Genomic DNA, 14,272 nt, shown 5'->3' on the forward strand with positions numbered 1-14,272 from the left:
GAAGTTAAAACTATCATATCTATTACAGAACAGTATGAAAATGTTATAAACATGAAATGGAAGCTGGTGTTTTTGAAGAAATTTGATTTTGTTTAATGAATAGAAAATATATTTCTGTTAAAGACAAGGTTGTAGAATTTGGAGAGAAAAAGAACAATATTGATATTTTAAGAACATTTGTTAAAATTGTTGACCTTTTATAACATCATAAGAAAACTTCATATAACAATTAAACTAGTATTTAAAAGGCAGAAGCAATTTTACCATTTCTTTTCTTATGCACTTTGATAGCTTTGGTTTTAGACATACAATTATAATTATTATCTGTGAATTTCAGATTCCTGCCAGAACCTGCCAACTGCCTTAGTAGCTACAATAAAGAAATTACAAAGTGGTTATATAGCTGGAACAAGGTATTTGTTCACTAAATGTGAGGGTCTGGAGGGGGTCTGTATTTCTATATTCTTTAATTTTAGGCCATTTTTCACCATTCTTTTTTTTTTTTGCCTTTTATTGTCTATTCATTGCCCATTATTCTCTATTCTGTAAATCCCATCCAGTATCTTATACATGTTTATGATATATTCTGTTTTGAAATTAATTTCCCCTTTAGTTATCATACATGATACTTCTTTGATATAAGTAAAAAGCATTAATAAAAGACAGTGTGCGTGTGAATAGAAACTAAGTTAATATTTTGTTTGGTGAACATCCTGCTGAGGATTTATCGCTTGCATAAATAGGATGCCTTTGGTAAGGTGGTTAGAGACAAATATAGAAGTAAAACTACAGTTTTTTAATTCTAATTAAACTCCTTGGATGTTCTGACAGGATGCATATTGTTGTGTGTGTGTGTGTCTGTGTATAGGATACATGGTTTGCCCTAACTTCTCTCGCAGTTTAAATCAGAACCTGGATAATTTGTACATTGTACATAAACCAAATATTAGATTTTGCTGTATGTTAAAAAACAGCTTATGCCTTTATTTTACATACAATAATTTCAGGGTACACATGGGGAAACTAAGAGATTTTTTAACAACCTCTTGTGTAACCAAGCTGAGTTTTTTGCCTGATGATTCTCCCCAAGGTTTGTTTATTATATTAAAGATAACATGTATAGTTAGTTGCTAAAAATATACTTATTAATTCTTTATATGATTATTATAAATAAAAGAATATGTGAGAAACACTTCAATAAAAGAAGAATCCAAAAACACATACAAAATACTAGGACAAGGATGTAGATAACTACAGGTCACTGTACAGTTTACAAAAAATGAGCAAAACTTAAACACATGCAGTTTTTTTTTAGTTTACATGTATTTTCATCTATTTAGAAGATCATTTTTAACCGGATTTTAGAAGGAAATATCGGTTATTAAAATGGTGATGTACGGCGGGCGACTGGGCTGATCTATGGGCAGCTGCCAAACACTGTCAGCACAATAACATGAAAACGCTTTAACAAATTTTTTTAAAATTTAAATATGTTGTTTCCTGGGACTTAATGAAGGTCTAGTTCAATTTTCAAGATTTTAGTATATCTCCTTTGTGAGTTATCGCCATTTTTAATATCCAAAAGTAGAATTTTTAAATATTTTACTCTTGTTATCATGTTATGATTTGTCTTATCTCAGAATAAAAATTGGAGTGACAGATTTATTTTAAAATTATCTATTTCCTAAGTGGTAATGATTATAAGCTATATCATGAGACATTTTGAAGATTATTACATTATTAATTATGTTAGAGAACTATGTTAAACAACCATAGTTCTGTTCAATTAGATATTAGAAATATTTTAGCATATGATAATGATTTATTTTCAATATTAATTAGATCTTGGAAATATTTTAGCATATGATAATCATTGGAGTGACAGATTTATCTGAAAATTTTCTGTTTTCTGATAAGATCTTTAGGACTGTATATATAAAGTTTGAAACTTACTAGTAGGACTGTATAAATGAAGTTTTGGAATTTACTGTTCAGTATTAGACATTTTGTAGATAATTAAGTGTCCGTTAATCATATATATTCTTACCCCTACCCCCCCTTCAGTTTGATAATGTGCTTTTATCTTGTAAACGGTCAAGATCCCTACTCCTAAACCATATATATTCTTGTATGGGACAATAAAACAAATCAAATGAAATATTGGGATAGTTCTCGGGTTCACACCTACCCTCCTTTTTTTGAAAACTTGTAAATGTGCAAGCTCCCCACCCTGAAACCATATATATTCTTGTATGTTACAAATCAAATGAAATAAAAGGTGAGTCCCCTGGGGTCACCCCCAGCGTGTCTGTTTGAGAACTTGTAAACGGTCGAGATCCCCACCCCTGAACCATATATATTTTTGTATGGACAATAAAAGAAATCAAATGAAATATAGGGGAAGTCCATTGTGGTAACCCCCCACCCCCTTCTGTTTGAGAAATTGTAAACGGTTGAGATACCCACCCCTAAACCATATTTATTCTTGTATTTGACAATAAAACAAATCAAATCAAATTTAGGGGAAGTCCACGAGGGTAAACCCCACCCCCTCTTTTTGAAAGCTTGTAAACGGTTGAGATCCCCACCCCTAAACCATATATAATCTTTTTTGGGACAATAAAACAAATAAAATGAAATTTAGGGGATGTCCCCTTGGGTAACCCCCACCCCCTTTTTTTGAAAACTTGTAAACAGTCAAGATCCCCACCCTGAAACCATTTTTCTTCTTGTATATTACAATAAAACAAATCAAATGAAATAAAAGTCGAGTCCCCTGGGGTCACCCCCACCTTTTTCCTGTTGAAGAACTTGTAAACGGTTGAGATCCCCCACCCCTAAACCATATATATTCTTGTATGGGACAATAAAACAAATCAAATGTAATATAGGGGAAGTCCATTGGGGTAACCCCCACCCCCTTCTTTTTGATAGCTTGTAAACGGTCAAGATCCCCACCCAAAAACCATATATATTCTTGTATGGGACAATATATCAAATCAAATGAAATATAGATGAAGTCCACGGGGGTAAATCCCAACCCCTTCTTTTTGAAAACTTGTAAACGGTTGAGATCCCCACCCCTAAACCATATATATTCTTGTATGGGACAATAAAACAAATCAAATCAAATTTAATGGAAGTCCACGGTGGTAAACCCCACCCCCTTCTTTTTGAAAACTTGTAAACGGTTGAGATCCCCACCCCTAAACCATATATATTCTTGAATGGGACAATAAAACAAATCAAATGAAATTGAGGGAAAGTCCCCTGGGGTAACCCCCACCCCCTTCTTTTTGAAAACTTGTAAATGGTCAAGATCCCCACCCCGAAACCATATATATTCTTGTATGGGACAATAAAACAAATCAAATGAAATATAAGGTGAGTCCCCTTGGGTCACCCCCACCCCCCTCATGTTTAAGAACTTGTAAACGGTCGAGCTTTTCATTATTAATAAGATAATACCACATTGAGGTCCAAAGGGTCCTAAATTAAACTTTTGTTTAATTTCATCAAAAATTGAATTCTTTGGTTCTTTGATATGCTGATTCTAACAATGTTTGAGTGTTAAATCATATCTAATTTTAGAGAACTTAGTCATCACTGGTTGTTGTTATTATATTATTGATTATAATTTGAAAAATTGCATCATATCTTATTTTAGAGAACTATTTATCCAGTTTGAGTTATTTCCATTTGCACAGAAAATATTATGGATAGAATTAACCTTTGTTTCATTTCAACATAAATTAAATATATATATAGTGTTCTTTCAAATGCTGAATCTAAACTCTATTTAAATATTAGATTTTTAGGCCCAGTTTTTAAGTTGGTCCAAATCAGGGTCCAAAATTAAACTTTGTTTGATTCAACAAAAATTGAATTTATGGGGTTCTTTGAAATGCTGAATCTAACCATGTATTGAGAGATTTTGGATTGTGGGCTCCTTTATCAAATTGGTCCACATTGAGGTCCAAAGGGTCCTAGATTAAACTTTTGTCTGATTTCATCAAAAATTGAATTCTTGGGGTTCTCTGATATGCTGATTCTAATATGTACTTAGATTTTGGATATTGGACCATAATAGGTATTTAAATGTCCAATTTCAAATATATCAGTTCTTTGACTACATTCATTTTGTGTCACAAACCTATGATGTGTCAAATATTCAATCACAATTCAAATTCAGAGCTGTTTTAAGTTTAAATGTAGTTTCCATACTTGCTCAACTGTTCAGGGTTCGACCTCTGCTGTCTCTCTGACAGCCTCTAGTTTTCTCAGGTAAATCAATGAGTGATGCATTTTTCTCAGAAGAAATTTAAAGGTATCAGTGAATAAACTACACAGAGAAGAATAGCTATTGTATTTATTCAATGGGACAATAGAACAGACAAAAGTTTAAATACCTTGACCAAGAGGAGATGACTCTGTGGAAAAGTCTCATTTAGTTTGCAATAAAGAACTGCCGCTTTTATTCAACATTTGCTTTATACTATCAAAATCACATAAAGGCAAAAGTCATATCTATGTGTCAACAGTTTTTGATTTAGTTTTATAATTTTTTAGAGATCCAGCTTAATCAGATAATGAAGGGGTTAGCTGGCGGTACATCAAGACCAAAATTATTATCTTTTGGTAACAAAATGAAGAGACGACATATTTCAAGGAAAAATCTATCTGTGCATGGCAGTGTTAGAAGGTCAAGATCAATTCAGGTAGACCCAGAAAATATTCAAGGTAAGTTTTAAATCTGTAGAAGTATTAAGGAGAGTTGTATAAGTTTGCTAATCAGCTTTAGGTGTTTTTAATTTAGTCACTTGAGGGAATATTTTGTTGGGATGTTTCACATGCAAATGTATAAAATTTGACAATTTCAAGCCTGAACTTCACAATAAAGGACAGTGTAAGACCACAGACAAATAAATATATCTCGGTTGAAACATAGAAAAATATTTAGTATACAAACATTAAAATCAACAGATCAATGAATTTACTTCAGAAATTTGTTTTATTATTTCATTCAATTCTTTTTTCAACAGATACTGGCAACAAGTGAATTTCATTTATAAATGCATCATAATAGCAGCAAAAGTGATTTATATATTATTGTGAATATAGCAATGTTCAGTCTGCTTGTATAATCTATTCCAAACAAAAAAAAACCAACATTTTTATTGAACAGAAAACATTGACTTTGGAACTGTAACAATATCTGCCAGACTAAGGAAGAAAAATTCATGACATTCAGTCAGATATATCCAAATATACATATAAAATTCATGAAAAAGTTAGAGATTGAGTCAGGTTCATTCTAAGTGTAAGCAGCTCTTTGGCATATCACACTACTTTATGAACTCCCATGGCAGTAAGATATAGCCATAGAAAAGTTAGAAAAAGGTTGTTGACATTGATTCATCAGACTAGTATTACTGTATTTCCCATAGACAGGACAAAGTCGTGTAAGTTTTAAACGTAATTGTGTAGTTTGGAATGATTAAAAAATATCCCTTCTGTGTTTCATGCATTTTATATGTATTTATATGAACGTATTGTTATATGAAATATTGTCAAAAGTCTGATTTTGATTTTCTGTGCTGGAACTTTTTAACATGCATCTTCAATATCAACTAACAAAACCTTTTTTAGAAATAATAAATATATTTGTGTAATTTTTTGTTCAAACTGTTTCAGTTCAGGTTTTCTTTATTTTTTATATTTTCTATTTTGAATATCTGTTGTTGTTTTTTTTCACCCTTCAATTTGTTTATGTAAATTTATAATCACCTATCAGAATTGTATGGTATATTTAGTTGTCAATGATGCTATGCACTTATTGTTCTTCAGTCTCCTAATATAAAAATAAGGAGATGCGATATGATTGCCAATGTCAGAGAAAACTATCCATCAGAATAGTTTATTTTAAAACCCTAAGTTATGTCTGAATTACATCCAAGCGCTTAATTATATCAATAGGACTTTGCTGCTTATAATTCCTGTCCAGGTTGTCCATCCATAATTAATGTCTAGCTTAAAATTTATTAGCTCAATATTATGGTAGTAAGTTTTTCTCTCTAATTATGATTCTTTGAAAATACTGAATTAATTGAATTTTCTGACTATATTGTTCAGATAGTGATAAATTTTACCAACTTTTACAGAAGAGCTACAACCATTTTCGATTGGATGATACAAACTAGGATAAGGTCTGATTTTTTGTCGATTAGAAATAGAGGGAGTAAAATAATAGACTTTTTTTATGGACAGTAAATAGAGTTAAATGATTAAAGTCAAGTCACTATAATTGATTTTAAATCACAAAGTTTATATCAAGATAAAGGTCAGGTGTTTGTTGCAATTATTGCTAGAGCTAAGAATAAAATTGATAGCCGAGTTAAAGCAAATATCCATCCATTTAAATCCTTCTTTTAGCAGTCACCTAATTAAAAAGATTTTTTTATCCAAAAAGTACTTCAATATCATTATTTGATATTATTAGTCAACTCTCATTGTTACAGTATTTTAGTGAAAATGACAAAAATTTTGATATATATATTTTTACTAATTCTGGGACTGTAAATGTGAAACATTTTTAGTAGGTGAAAGGTCAAGGTTACTAAATGCAATTACCTTTACAGATCAAATGAGCCTGCTCAAGAAAGAACCAAAAATTGCATGGTGTGTAAAAAATGCAGTAAAATTTTTCTTTTGCTAAAAGTTGTTGGTTTTTCCTAGGCTTGAGTCCTCAGATTTCTTCAATCTATGAAACAGGGATTTCACCTTCAAATTGTGTACAAATAATTAAAGTAGCCACTGAAATGCATAAAATGGGAAATATACTGTCTGCCAGTTTTTGTGTCAATGCATCTTAACTAAAATTGATCTTTTCTTCAGCTTTGAATTAAGCTTCCACTGACCACTAACAGATTACAAAAAAAAAATTGTTTGCCTGCCAAATAACAAACTCTATATACTGTTGCCTCGCATTTTGGCTTACATTGTCAATTTATAAAACATTTTTCAAGATTGCTTACTGTAATTTTGTTTTGATTTCAGCACAAGATAATCAAAATCAGATTAAATGTGTTTCAAACTACACAGACTAAGATTTATGTTTAAGCTATAAGCATTATACAAGTACAGCATGTTGGTTGTTAAAAAGTCTTGTAGCATTTCATTCTGCAACTCTATAATCCAGATATATAATAAAATTTGATTAAAGTTTTACTATTTTACTGTTTATTTTATTAATTTTTATCCATAATAATTCACACATAAAATGGACATATCACTGCCGTAAGAAATAATATCTAAAGTTATCAAATAGAATTAGTTTATCACATTAGTGTTGGTTTACAATGTGATGTAATGTTGATTTGTTTTATTATGGATTCAAATTAGTAAATGATCAAAATAGAGTAGAAAAACACATAAAAAGGGAGAAAAAACATTATTGTTTTGCATGATATAAGAATATTTTATCTTAAATGAGGGGATTTTATTTTATGCCAGCTTTTAGACTTATATTCTGAGTCTTGCATATAAATTTTTTAATTTTGTTTATTTATTTTTTCTTCCTTTAACCAATTTACAAGTTTATTAGTAATATCATCAGTTTGAAAATAATCCTTTATCTATTTAAAGCGCTGCGGGGGAGAAATAAATTCATAAAGTTACTAAATTTTTTGGTGGGGATTTTAATTACAAAGACTTTCTAAAACAGTGAAATATATATATGATCATTAAGTGGATACATATATCATGCAAATATTGTTATAACAGATCACAAATAACACTTTAAACCAGATCTTATGTTCTAAGGTTACGATGTGAAATACACAAAGAGTGCTTAGATATTACATATTTTTTTCTTGAGCACTCCAAGAACGTCTGAAAAAAGTTCAGTTGAGTTCAGCTTCAACAGGTAATGAATACAAAGTATCTTGTTTTACAACCTTTATTGTGCCTTAATTTCACTAGAATGATTCTTCACAGATTTAGTATATAGACTTTTTAACAGTGCTTCTTTTGAATCTTTCTTAAATTTACTGTACTAAGAGTTTCCCAGTCTTCTGTTACAACACTTGAGTGACTATGCTTGGTTTAAACCAATTTTTTTCCAGAATATATTAAAAACTCTAAATTTGTATAACTCTCTGTTCTCAGTAGATGTAGGCTATAGTCAACACTTTACTTTGAATAACTCTCTGTTCTCAGTAGATGTAGACTATAGTCAACACTTTACTTTGAATAACTCTCTTGTTTTCAGTAGATGTAGGCTATAGTCAACACTTTACCTGTTTTTGGTCAAATTTCCGAAATGTTTTAAAAGTGTTATTTTAAAATGTTATTATTAGAAAACCTAGAGTTATAGAATCTAATGATAAAAAACAAACAACAAATTTTTTTTTTTTTTTTTTTTAATTCAGATATGTGTCATTCTAAGTCTTAACTTGTCAGCTATTTTAATATCAGTATTTCTAAAAAAATAACAAGATTCCTATTTTAAATATATTTGTCTCCCCTGAAATCAACTTGACTTGAAAGCCCACTTTGTATGTTACTGTTTAGGATTGCTAACTTAAACCTATCAGAACTAGGATGAAAACTGCTTTATGTTTAAGTCAACTTGTTTCTGCTGAATTATATTTTTTTATTTAAAAAAATGAAAAAATGAAATTTGCATTTATTGTTGATACACACACAAAACTGTAGGTATTTTTAGTGTACCTGTAATTAAATGATGCTAGTGCACATTTTGATTGGTTGCATGGATTTGGATTGTTAAACTTTGATTACATATGCCAATGGAATGATTGATTGAATGAAGATGAATGGATCATAATCAATTGTCCAAAGGAAATCTTTGAACTGCATGTAATATTAGACATGCTTTGTAATGGAACAAGAATTTTCAGCAAATATTCTTTGGTTTTACTTTGTCTTGGAACAAATCCTCCACCTTAGGGACAGCATAATGAAAAAGACCACAGAGGGAGATGGTATAATCTATTGATAGAGACTTGAAAAATCTCTGGTAGGTTTAGGGAGCTTTTAAATACCAAATGATGAAATGATAAGTAAAACTTTGGTCAAAACCTAACTTGTTTAAACACCAACAATCAATCAATCACATTGTTGTAAGTTAAGGGTTGTTTTTGCTTCTTTATATGTTGATAGCTTTAAGCTCTGTCTATTGGATGAAGAATCATGATTAAATGTTAAGGCACAGTATTGAATTTTCTTTTTTTTACCTAGCATGTTTTCTTAACATGTATTATAGTGATATATAATTTCTAACATTTCACATGATATTCATTCATCATAAACAGCTCATTCATAATTATTACAAACAATATATTGTGTGTTTTACTGTCTCTAGTCTTTGCTTTCCCAGTAGTTAATGGTATGAGTGATGTGTTTTGTTTATTTTTGAATCCACTCTGGTATTGTTTTATCAGACAACTTTTAAAAATAAATGAATAAGTGCTGGGGTACTAGGGAATGCATCATCTGAATTTGAAAAAAATACCCCTCAAATATAGGGCAAATATAAATTGGTTACTGTGGATTCATTTATTTTCGTGGATTGAGGAAAACTTGCATTTTTGTGGATATTTGATTTCATGGTTTTGCCAATCTCTGCATACATAGCCCATAGAAAATATGTAATTCGTTGTACATTTGAATTCGTGGTTAACCTGTACCCACGGAACCCACGAAAATTGGTATCCAACGAATCAAAATGAATCCACAGTAATTGTAGAATAAGACTTGTCAGCGTTAGATCTTCTATATTTATTTTGAAAGTCCATATAGAGCTTTGTTGTCGAGCCTGCGACTTTTGTCGCAGAAAGCTCGACATAGGGATAGTGATCCGGCGGCGGCGGCGGCGTTCGCTAACTTCTTAAAAGCTTTATATTTTAGAAGGTGGAAGACCTGGATGCTTCATACTTTGTATATGGATGCCTCATGTTACGAAGTTTCCGTCAGTCACATGTCCAATGTCCTTGACCTCATTTTCATGGTTCAGTGACTACTTGAAAAAAAAGTTAACATTTTTTGTAATGTTAAATTCTCTCTTATTATAAGTAGCAGGATAACTATATTTGGTATGTGCGTACCTTGCAAGGTCCTCATGCCCGTCAGACAGTTTTCACTTGACCTCGACCTCATTTCATGGATCAGTGAACAAGGTTAAGTTTTGGTGGTCAAGTCCATATCTCAGATACTATAAGCAATAGGTCTAGTATATTCGGTGTATGGAAGGACTGTAAGGTGTACATGTCCAACTGGCAGGTGTAATTTGACCTTGACCTCATTTTCATGGTTCAGTGGTTATAGTTAAGTTTTTGTGTTTTGGTCTATTTTTCTTATACTGTATGCAATAGGTCTACTATATTTGGTGTATGGAATGATTGTAAGGTGTACATGTCTAGCTGGCAGGTGTCATCTGACCTTGACCTCGTTTTCATGGTTCAGTGGTCAAAGTTAAGTTTTTGAGTTTTGGCCTTTTTTTCTAATACTATATGCAATAGGTCAACTATATTTGGTGTATGGAAATATTTTATGATCTATATGTCAGTCGTGCAGGTTTTATATGACCTTGACCTCATTTTCACGGTTCATTGCTCAGTGTTAAGTTTTTGTGTTTTGGTCTGTTTTTCTTAAACTATAAGCAATAGGTCAACTATATTTGTTATATGGAAGAATTGTTAAACTGTACATGTCTGCCTGGCATGGTTCATCTGACCTTGACCTCATTTTCATGGTTCATTGGTCAATGTTTAGTTTTCTTGGTTAATGTTAAGTTTATGTGACAGTTGTAATAAAGCTTTATATTTAGGACTATCAACATAATATCAATGATTAGTAAAGAAGGCGAGACATTTCAGCGTGTGCACTCTTGTTTTAGTCTTTATTAGGTGTAGCCAAGTAATTGAATATTCAGAACTTTGCATGCTATATATAGGTAAACAGGTATAATTAATTAGAATCCTTTTTGCATATATTCAAGACTTTGACTGTGTTTTTATTGTTTTTTTATATATTTGAATCTACTGCACAAGATTGCAATTACTGAAAAAGTTAAGCTTAAAAAAAATAAATCTTACTAGACTAGTTACTATAGATTATCTTTTAAAATATATGTGACTGGATGATGAATGAAGATGTAGGGTAAAATGTATGAATAGAGATATAAAAAGCTAATGCCAATGAGATAGCAATATGATGGTTTGCTGCCCTTTTTGTTAAATTTGCTGAAATTGGAAAAAAAATATCCTCTTAGGTATAGTAATACAGTCCTAGAACTTCTGGATGGTCAGTCAATTTTAGTTTCTTAATGGCATAACTTACGAATTTATAGTTTATTTAAAACTTAACATGAATTGTTTTGACCTGTGAGTACATGGAAACTGGTGTGTTCACATAATGATGACTTCACCATATATACGATTACATATAATATTCTTTGTTTTGTTTGTCTCTAGTTAGGCAGAGTGTTTACATTTATGCTTTTACCAACAGATACTCTTAAAGGTTTTGCACATCATCAGATTAATAAAAATTAGCCAATGATTTTTTTCCAAATCAATCATTCTGCAAGGTGTTTGTTAAATATGATATTGTTTTGAACTGAGTAAATGTATATGTATGCAACATTTTATGGTTTTAAAGATTGATTTATTATGGTTTTGGGATATAAATAAAAGATAAACAAAGAGACTACCAGTTTGATATCAAATTTTACTAGTCTAAAACTGAGTTCTGGATTTTCTTAATGGTCTATATGAATGCACATCAGGGTAAGTAATGTTCTCATTCAAATGGCTTAGTCCTTTTACAATACTAATTGGCCAAAATTTTTAAAATGTTTGAATTACGTATACAGTCATCACGCTCAACCACAGGCATATAGGTACCAGCCCAGGCTTGTACAAATGCTGTCGGGCCTGTAAAAATCATCTATACAGGCCAATAGAATCTAATTAAAATTTTCATAAAATTCAGCTTTGGACCTGTAGATTCAAAAGTTTATCGTGAATACTGCGTATATATATATACTATTGAAAAAAGATATTAAAACATGGGAAGGAAAAAAGGTCTTCACTTAACAACCAAAAGTTGGGTCAAAATTTAGTAATGTCATCTTGTGTAGTCTCTTTGTGTCTTTCTGTTTTACACTTAGCATGTTTAAATTAACTGTTGTGTGGTTTTACTAACAGATGGCAGCACAAGTCCTGGTGATCCCTCCTCGCCACATGATGGTATGTTTTGTATGTTATTGTATTGTAAGTTCACCTGTTTCATAAGAGCACTTGAGTTTTGTTTTGAGTTTGTTATCATACTATCACATGATCATCCTCTTACCTGAATCAATCAGGTGTAACCGATGCTGATACAAGTACTTCTTTTGAAAAGTAATGACGTATCAAAAGTCTTCACAATATTATTGAACTGACACATGGAATACTTTCATCAGGTGCAAAATTTGTAATAATTGTCTGTTATATGAAATATATACATCAAAAATCTTTTAGCTACTATCTGTATCAGCCTTGAATTTATAAAAATTATAAATATGAGTATGTAAAAATAAAGCAAATTTTACCCATTGTTAAATACATGTATTGTAAATTATTATCAAGGCATTATGTTTCTGATATTTTTATGTCACAGATTTTGATGCTTGCATGTAATTGAATACTGTAAACTCAAACATTTTGTGAGCATTTATTATCCCAATTTTTGAACAATGGACAAAGAAAGCAAGATTGATTATTGACATTTCAGGAAAAACTGCATATAAATGATGCAATCAGAATTTAAAGTAATGAGTTTTTATTTTGTGAACGCTAACCTGACGCAATTATAAAAATATCACAAAAATTTCTGAATTAACAGTATGAAAATTACACTGTACCTACCCATGAATAATGATCATAAGTTGTAGTACAAGCTAAAGATAACAAAAACTAATGGACCCAGTACTAGAATATGAACAAAATACTTTCTAATCTAAATAAATGTACATATAAACAATGCTGTAAAATAAATATTCAGCTGTACTAACTCATGGTTGATAATTAAGTCTCCCAAACGAAGTTTGGGAAGACTTATTGTTTTTGCTCAGTTCTTATTATTATTATTATTCTTCTTCTTCTTCTTCTTCTTCTTCTTCTTCTTCTTCTTCTTCCGCCGCTTTTAAATTTGAACTTGTCCGCACCCGTTCTCCAAAACCGCTTGTCGGATTAACTTAGGGTTTCGCAATATGTTAGACTAACATGTCTAGTGGTGCAATCAGGGTTTTGTTTTTGCAATGGGGTTTATAAAGGGGTACTTTGAGGGGCAAAAAGAAAAGAGGGTTTTACTATAGAACCCTATGGGATTTTATTTTTTAAAATTTTCAAATGATTATAAATTGAAAACCGTTCGTGATAGACACAAACTTTTTAATTGAAAATGTTCTAAATGATGAAGCCCATTAAATGAAATACAGGGTTAGTCCCCAGGGGTCACCCCCACCCCCTGCCATTTAAGAAAGTTCTAATACCTTGTAAGTGGTCAAGATCCCCACCCCTAAACCATATATATTCTGGTTTGTCATGCTAAGATGGTTTGAATGATATACAGGGTTAGTCCCCAGGGGTCATCCCCACCCCCTGTCATTTGAGAAAGTTCATATATCTTGTAAATGGTCGAGATCCCCACCCCTAAACCATATATATTCTGGTTTGTCATGATAAAGTACATCAAATGTAATACAGGGTTAGTCCCCAGGGGTCACCCCCACCCCCTGCCATTTAAGAAAGTTCTAATATCTTCTAAGTTGTCAAGATCCCCACCCCTAAACCATATATATTCTGGTTTGTCATGCTAAGATGGTTTGAATGATATACAGGGTTAGTCCCCAGGGGTCATCACGACCCCCTGCCATTTTAGAAAGTTCTAATATCTTGTAAATGGTCGAGATCCCCACCCCTAAACCATATATATTCTGGTTTGTCATGATAAAGCACATCAAATGTTATATAGGGTAAGTCCCCAGGGGTCACCCCCACCCCCTGCCATTTAAGAAAGTTCTAATATCTTCTGAGTGGTCAAGATCCCCACCCCTAAACCATATATATTCTGGTTTGTCATGCTGAGATGGTTTGAATGATATACAGGGTAAGTCCCCAGGGGTCATCCCGACCCCCTGCCATTTGAGAAAGTTCTAATATCTTGTAAATGGTCGAGATCCCCACCCCTAAACCATATATATTCTGGT

General features: G+C 31.6%; 1 protein-coding gene across 12 annotated transcripts in view; it reads left to right on the forward strand.

Annotated features, from left to right (window-relative positions):
- The window catches only part of LOC127714149 (probable phosphorylase b kinase regulatory subunit alpha), a 79,379-nt gene that overhangs the window by 39,744 nt on the left and 25,363 nt on the right, over positions 1-14,272 (forward strand). For 6 of the 12 annotated variants that reach the window (XM_052220150.1, XM_052220148.1, XM_052220152.1 and 3 more), the window contains exons 17-22: positions 338-413; positions 1,008-1,090; positions 4,570-4,740; positions 5,448-5,462; positions 7,877-7,924; positions 12,228-12,269. In XM_052220150.1, coding sequence (XP_052076110.1) covers positions 338-413; positions 1,008-1,090; positions 4,570-4,740; positions 5,448-5,462; positions 7,877-7,924; positions 12,228-12,269 — 435 coding nt within the window. The remainder of the gene's footprint in view (positions 1-337; positions 414-1,007; positions 1,091-4,569; positions 4,741-5,447; positions 5,463-7,876; positions 7,925-12,227; positions 12,270-14,272) is intronic. The other 6 variants (XM_052220154.1, XM_052220155.1, XM_052220153.1 and 3 more) reach the window with 6 other exon arrangements.

This window comes from Mytilus californianus, unplaced genomic scaffold (genome assembly GCF_021869535.1).
Source record: "Mytilus californianus isolate M0D057914Y unplaced genomic scaffold, xbMytCali1.0.p SCAF_9, whole genome shotgun sequence".
Classification (NCBI taxonomy): Eukaryota; Metazoa; Mollusca; class Bivalvia; order Mytilida; family Mytilidae; genus Mytilus; species Mytilus californianus.